Source organism: Paralichthys olivaceus, chromosome 10 (assembly GCF_024713975.1).
Source record: "Paralichthys olivaceus isolate ysfri-2021 chromosome 10, ASM2471397v2, whole genome shotgun sequence".
Taxonomy (NCBI): domain Eukaryota; kingdom Metazoa; phylum Chordata; class Actinopteri; order Pleuronectiformes; family Paralichthyidae; genus Paralichthys; species Paralichthys olivaceus.
In genome coordinates this window covers 20,723,615-20,730,431 of record NC_091102.1, presented here as the reverse complement: position 1 = coordinate 20,730,431, position 6,817 = coordinate 20,723,615, and the positions used below count along the sequence as shown (strand labels likewise).

Below are 6,817 nucleotides of genomic sequence, written 5' to 3'. Positions count from 1 at the left end.
TATGACGAGAAAAAGTGAGACAAAACTAAATGAAAAGGCAAGACACTTCACTTTTCTTTACTGCTATTTATCACACACAGTAATCACTCAAAAACAATCATAGATGCAATAATGTCTGGAATGTTACACCAATGTTATGAAATTATGAAAATGTTTTTTAAAGTTAAATGTTTTTTTTTCATATAATACATTTTCACAGAAACCTGATTATTATGACTTTTTCTTTTAAATACAAATCCATTTTCAAAAACATTTGGGCAGTAAAATGTTGATCATCGTATCTGGTCAAAGAATGAAGGTCTGTGCCTCCCCTCTTTCCCTCAACGGATCTTTATCAGTCAGAGTCACTGCTGCAGGAGCTGCTGGAGGACTAAAGCAGGGATGAAGAACACAAACACACATCAATGAAATTTGAATCCTCTTAAACTGATGTAAAACTCAGCATCTAATAGAAAAATCTAAATCTTAAGAACAATTTATCTAAAACCTGCAATCAGTGTTTGAGAAAATGGTTGAATCTTACCCCATGACAGTTCTTTCCTTTCTTGTGACACTTGGCATGCTTGTGACCATGCTTGTGCTTGTGGCTATGTCCATGACCATGTCCGGATCCATGCCCTTGGCCATGGCCATGGCCCTGTCCATGGCATTGTCCATGGCCCTGTCCGTGGCCCGGTCCGTGGCCCTGTCCATGTCCCTGCCCGTGGCCTGGTCCATGTCCCTGCCCGTGGCCCTGTCCGTATCCGTGCCCTTGGCCATAACCAGGCCCAGGCCCATAACCAGGCCCAGGCCCATATCCGGGTTGGCCTCCGTGTGGACCGTGGGGCTGAGAAGGGTAGTTTGGTGGTGGGACGCTGCCTGGAGGATATTGTGGGTAACCCCCTGGCATCTGTTGATGGTTGTTTGGGTAGCCAGGGGGGTACTGGTTTCCTAAACATCAGAAGGAGTGAGGAATAAGCTTTACATAAATGATTTGCAAAAGTTATTGTCAAGTTCATTATAGATTATTTGAAAGTATATGTTTACCTTGGTTGTGTCCGTACATTTTGAATCTTCAGACAAAAGTACAGATCCTAAAAATGAAAGAAAAAGCCGTTTGCATTTCAATATACACACAGAGTCCAGGAACTTGCAGAGCACAGATCATCAGCAGAGAGTCAGAGGAGAACTTACTGTGTGCTGGAGAGAAGGTCTACAGACAGATGCGACACCTGTTGGTCCCTCTTATGTGCAGCCGCACCTCAGTTTGAGAACTCAACTCCCATCAGAACAGTCTTCCTTTGTGACCTAACTGGGTGTGTGTGTATCTAATATTTGACATAAAATCATTATGGACCATATAAGATCTAATCTTGACTGTAGATACACACAGCCACACCAAAACCTTTGAGATGTTATTATACTGAGGTTTTTGTCCCTGATGTTTTCATCATTTTCATAATACTAGAATTATTTGATCTTTTCCATTGCTTGATAAATTAATTGTTATCAGAGTGTAAAGTTCATTTATTAAACTTATCAAGAGCACTGTGCATTACTCTGCAGTTTTTATCTGCTGTCAAACACAAAACACCAGTGACTGGTGCCGGGCCAGCAGTGCAGTAAAGTTTCATTAAGGCAGTGACAACAGCTACATACGTGAATTCTCATTTCTCCAGTTCACAGTAAATCACACCAGGGTTATTTGTAAAAGAAATGGAAGATTGACATTTAACAAACCTATATCTTTGATCCAAGAGGTTGCACGAGAATGCAGTAGGAGGGTGCAGGGTGTGTAATTGTTTGTGGAAAACTTTGCTGAACAAAGGTCTGAATTCAACCTTCCCTGGGTAAATACAGATAATACCAGTGGACACTGATAAAGACCAAGCAGAAATAAGAAACCCTGAGGTCAGATATGAAATAAGAGGCATGACATAATTGAGATTAATTGCTTTTATTATCAATATGCTGTTTATCACAAAGGAACAATTCATGTGTAAGACATCTGTCAGTAGCAGACTGATGGAAAAGTTCTTTAAAGCAGCTAATTCATCAGAAGGGAGTCAGAGACTGGAGCTGTGTTGCTATTTTGACCTTACATATGAGATACACTGAAGATATTACAACATGTGGCAGCTAAACAAGACTCAAAAAGAGATGAGATGAGATGAAAAAGCACACGTGTTGGTTGCTGAATAACTGTTTACTATGGTAGGCAGGAAGACCAAGGTTCCCGGTGGTTTCTCTTCACATCTAGTCAGAGTCGCTGCTGCAGGAGCTGCTGGACGACTAGAACAAGAACAACACATCGTCATTTCATTTAAATTCTACACACTGAATATATATATATATCTTTCTGATGATCTTTGATGAAGATATTTAATAAAGTAGAGCCTAAACTTCAGCTAACTTTAACCACAGAGATCAGGAAATGTTCTCATGACTATAAGATAGAAAGATAAATGAACTTTATTGATCCCAGTTGGGATATGATTGCGTCACAGCAGTAGTTCAACATTCACAGAGAGTAAGACACAAAAAGACAAGGTGCAAAATTGCAGGATTTGATATGACTAAATATAAATATAACTATATGTGGTAAAATGGGTATGAATATAATATGAGCAAAATAAATCAATACTTGACAGTTATTGCAGCAGTAATTACTATTAAGTACGATCAGAGGTGGGAATTGTACATTCTTATTGCTTATTAGTTTGTTTTGTAAGATGCTCTGATCTACTGACTTGTGGCCTGAAGCAGAATGTTAGACAGAAAGTCAGCTGTGTTAAAAGTAGACAATATAAAAATATAAATCCTAAATTAGAAGAATAAAAAGATAATTATTTAAATATTAAAAAATGTCACACGTGGGTTAACTGTTTCACATTGAACTTAACATTTTAATTAACTGTTTAATGAAATTGTCTCATTAATATGGCATCTTCTCTTTGATTTCATATTAATTGTTGTCTTGTTTTTATTTAGAGATTTTTTAAATTAAAACAACTGGATCTTACCCCATGACACTTCCTTCCTCTCTTGTGACAACGGCCATGCATGTGTCCATACTTATGTTTGTGGCCACGTCCGTGACGTCCATGCCCATGCCCGTGATCATGCCCGTGCCCGTGGCCGTGATCATGTCCGTGCCCGTGGCCGTGATCATGTCCATGCCCGTGCCCGTGATCATGCCCGTGCCCGTGGCCATGATCATGCCCGTGCCCGTGGCAATGATCATGCCCATGATCGTGCCCGTGGCCGTGATCATGCCCGTGCCCGTGATCATGCCCGTGGCAATGATCATGCCCATGATCGTGCCCGTGGCCGTGATCATGCCCGTGCCCGTGATCATGCCCGTGGCCATGTCCAGGACCATGGCTCTGATCATAGTCAGGTCCATATCCACAAGGCCCCAGTCCATGACCTTGGCCTCCATACCCTCCACAAGGTGGAGCCACAGGGATGCACACAGATGGATGACATGGCTGAGGAGGGCATGGCTGGAGTGGTGCAGGGCCTGATGGACATTGAGGATAGAATCCTGGCCCTGGCGGAGGTTGACAGCCAGCAGGATACTGGTTTCCTGTTCAAACAGAGGGGTTGATACTAACACTTGATTATCTGGTTTCAATCTCTCAAATTCAGTGAAGTACGTTTCTTGGAAAGAAGAGGGGTTTAATATGAGTGACAAAAGACAGAGAGTAAAGAAAAGAAGAATATTTCATTTTTTACCTCTGTTATTTCCGGACATTTCAAAATTTTAGATCCAAATCCTGAAACTGAAAGAAGCCATTTAATGCACAAAAGACATCTTTTAAACATAAGACAAAAACAATTCTCTTGAGTGTATGAATAAGATGTAAATTATAAGATACTGTGCTGTTTAGACAACTGCAGGGATTTTGGAAAAGACAAATCACACAGGCCGTGAAACTGAAAACACAGGATCGCAAATTAATGTAAATACATACAAATCGAAGTGCTAAACAGTGTACACACTTCCTATATCTGTGAATGGGGGTTAAATGGTCCTCACAAAGATATCTGTATTCACACACACACACACGCACGCACACACACACACACACACACAAAGCATATGAATGCAAACGCACTCCAGGGTAATAAGTCCTTGTTAGCGGTTGGAGAACTTACTGTTTGTTGTAGTTCAGTTCCACAGACACGGCATTCTGCTGGTTGTGAATTTATACCTTACGCCACACCTCAGATTGAGACAACCCAGAAGACATCATCAGGGGCTGTGCCTAAAATCCCACCAAGTTAGTTTTTTAAACTTTTGTTTATCCTTTTGCGAGGTGTGCTAACGTACAATGCTTCTTGCTCAATTATCATACTTGTGCAACAGAATAGCTTGTCACCACAAGACACTAGATATATTTTTCTTTATTGGAATTTTTTTTTCTTTTTCCCAAAGATCTGTGTGTAATAAAATGATTATTTCAGTCACTAGCAAATGACATCTTTTACCACCGCCCATCTGTATTATTAAGATCGACACTACACCGTCACCCCGTGGTCGTTGTGGTTCTGAACTTTTGAACTATGATTGAAACAGATTTCGGTTCTGTTTTATAGACTCTTTGGTTTATTGACCTTTACCTGTGTTTTCTTGAATTTAGGTTTGTGTTCAGTTGTTTCCCCTGAGTTCTCCACTTCCTCTTTTATTTTGAATTTATGTTGCTTATGTGTTTCACCTGTGTTCAGTCATCCCTGCCTCCCTTGTCCATATCTTTATCTAGACTTTGTTGTTTTTCACCGCCATCTTTCCAGTGTCTTGTTCCCTGTGTTTATAATGTTTTTTCAGATTGATTTAGTTTCTCTTAAACTAGTTTTTGGGACCATGCCTGCTTTTGTGTCTCGTTATTTTTGCCTTATTAAAGGACACTTTTATTATTTTACTGGCTCCTGCATTTGAGTCCTGCTTTTCCCCAATTTCTGACAGCTTGGATCTTGACCAGGATTTATTCACTTTTCTACAAATTCACACTCCATCAGAATAATTTGAAAGCCATTTTAATCAGACAACGACAAAGTTGTGAAATGCCCATATACCTGACAAAAGTTGAAAAGTCAATCGACTGAAGCTATTCAGAAAGAATCCATCAAACTGTCTTTTCACTGTCGTATTCATTTATTAGATCAGAATTGAATACCCCCAAAACCCAGGAAAGCCCAATATATATGTTACAAAAACTTGTTCTTTTAAGCCATTTGAGTTTCAAGATCATAACATGTGAATGTAAATAATCATTTGGCTATAAAGTCAACAGATTGTTGTACACAGACAAGAGGATAAAGGTTTCCAGCTGTCAACTCGCTTCATCCGGAAATCTAGTCAGAGTCACTGCTGCTGCTGCTGCAGGAGCTGCTGGAAGACTAGAGGAGAGAGGAACACACGAGCAGACACACCACTTCAATCTTCTGGAGACAACCAAACTCATTTGAATTACAGTTTACTATTGACATTTGAGAGTGTGAAGATGGCAGCAAGTCACGTAATTCTTAGCTGGGTTGCGTTTGTCCCTTAAATACATTTCTAGGAAAGAGAAGAGAGTAATAATGTCCCAAAGGTGAAGTTTCAAAACACTTTCAGGAAGGAAGGGGAAGCTCTTCCTTTATGATTGCCCTTCAGCAAGGCATTACAGCCCAACCTGCTCCATTGTTATCATAGCCCGTTTGTCCTAAAAATGACATCCTTGTGTGAATGAAAGCGATGCATACACTGTTCTTGCACAAATGCATTTAAATACTACACCTCAGTAAATAATCTGAAAAACATGTTATCAATAAGAGACTATTCCTGTGTTAATTTAGAAAACTGTGTGTCTTGTGTCTCCCTCTCTGTGTGGGGAATCTTACCCCATGACAGTCCTTCCCCTTCTTGTGACACTTTAAATGCTTGTGGCCCTTCCTTCGCCTCCTTCTGCACTTGTCTCCAGGTTTGCGACATTTCCCTTGACCGCCGCCGCCGCCACCACAACCACCATGGCCATGGCCTCCATGTCCATGTCCTCCATGTCCGTGGCCTCCATGTCCATGGCCTCCACTGCCATGACAGCCGCCTCATGTAATAAGGAGGATAATAATTGATGATAATATATTACACATTCAATGCATGTGGAAGAAAAAAGGCAATGATGAGCCACTTATATTTACCTGGTCTAGGCATTTTCAAACTTCAGATTCTAAAATTTAAGAGAGAAAAAAAAAGTACAGTTTTAAATACTTTCACACAGATCCCCAAAAGATGATAACAATTAGAGGCAATGCACTTTACACAACTTTCAAACATGGAAGATGCAAAGTAAGTAAGTAAGTAAAAGTAAAATGCAAGTAAAATGTGAAAGATCAAAATTATATGACAAAATAACCGTCACTATATGAACGTAGCTAACTTACCGTGTGTAAGAGAGCGAATGCTCAGGTGGAGCACCTGCAGCTCCTACTTATATGCTGAATCTGACGCGTTCACAGGGGCAGTGCTGCAACTCCCATTGGAATGTTTTTGGTGTGCAAGGGTTTCATCAGCTGCATGTAATAAATAAATATGTATAGTAGCCATGAATATGAGGACGCTGCATTCAAATGTATTCAAACATTAACACTCACAATTCAATATTATTTTTAGTGCTTGTGTTATGAACATTGTGGGATTGTTACCTGATATGTCCTGCTGAGTTCAAGTCCAACTCACAGTGACACACATCAATCACCTGAGGTGCAGTGTGCTCATTAGTAGTTCTTTTGTCCTGTGCACAACATGTCTGACGAGTTTGACATCTTTGCAGTGAGCAAAACATTGCGATGTTAT

The 6,817-nt window shown here is 40.2% G+C and overlaps 2 protein-coding genes and 1 long non-coding RNA gene across 3 annotated transcripts; all 3 read right to left on the bottom strand.

Annotated features, from left to right (window-relative positions):
• Positions 1–59: 59 nt before the first annotated feature.
• Positions 60–1,284, bottom strand: LOC109646723 (holotricin-3-like). Its single transcript, XM_020112490.2, has 4 exons — positions 1,174–1,284; positions 1,027–1,073; positions 524–930; positions 60–370 (listed from the first exon to the last, which is right to left on the bottom strand). Exons 2-4 carry the CDS (start codon positions 1,043–1,045, stop codon positions 335–337), a joined length of 462 nt encoding a protein of 153 aa, XP_019968049.2. The 5' UTR covers positions 1,046–1,073; positions 1,174–1,284; the 3' UTR covers positions 60–334.
• Positions 1,285–1,920: 636 nt separating this feature from the next.
• LOC109644786 (period circadian protein) lies at positions 1,921–4,243 on the bottom strand. Its single transcript, XM_069532881.1, has 4 exons — positions 4,141–4,243; positions 3,718–3,764; positions 3,003–3,568; positions 1,921–2,271 (listed from the first exon to the last, which is right to left on the bottom strand). Exons 3-4 carry the CDS (start codon positions 3,419–3,421, stop codon positions 2,130–2,132), a joined length of 561 nt encoding a protein of 186 aa, XP_069388982.1. The 5' UTR covers positions 3,422–3,568; positions 3,718–3,764; positions 4,141–4,243; the 3' UTR covers positions 1,921–2,129.
• Positions 4,244–5,003: 760 nt separating this feature from the next.
• Positions 5,004–6,504, bottom strand: LOC109644788 (uncharacterized). Its single transcript, XR_002203830.2, has 4 exons — positions 6,406–6,504; positions 6,163–6,191; positions 5,866–6,068; positions 5,004–5,382 (listed from the first exon to the last, which is right to left on the bottom strand). It is a non-coding gene; the product is annotated as an uncharacterized lncRNA (long non-coding RNA).
• Positions 6,505–6,817: the final 313 nt, after the last annotated feature.

What these genes read in the sequence shown, in the direction of transcription:
- LOC109646723 (XM_020112490.2), bottom strand. An exon ending in AAGGAAAGAACTGTCATGGG is followed by an intron (nt 371 to 523) that starts GTAAGATTCAAC and finishes TCCCTGCTTTAG; the next exon opens with TCCTCCAGCAGCTCCTGCAG.
- LOC109644786 (XM_069532881.1), bottom strand. Translation starts at nt 3,421, where the DNA reads ATGGAGGCCAAGGTCATGGACTGGGGCCTTGTGGATATGGACCTGACT. An exon ending in GAGGAAGGAAGTGTCATGGG is followed by an intron (nt 2,272 to 3,002) that starts GTAAGATCCAGT and finishes TTCTTGTTCTAG; the next exon opens with TCGTCCAGCAGCTCCTGCAG.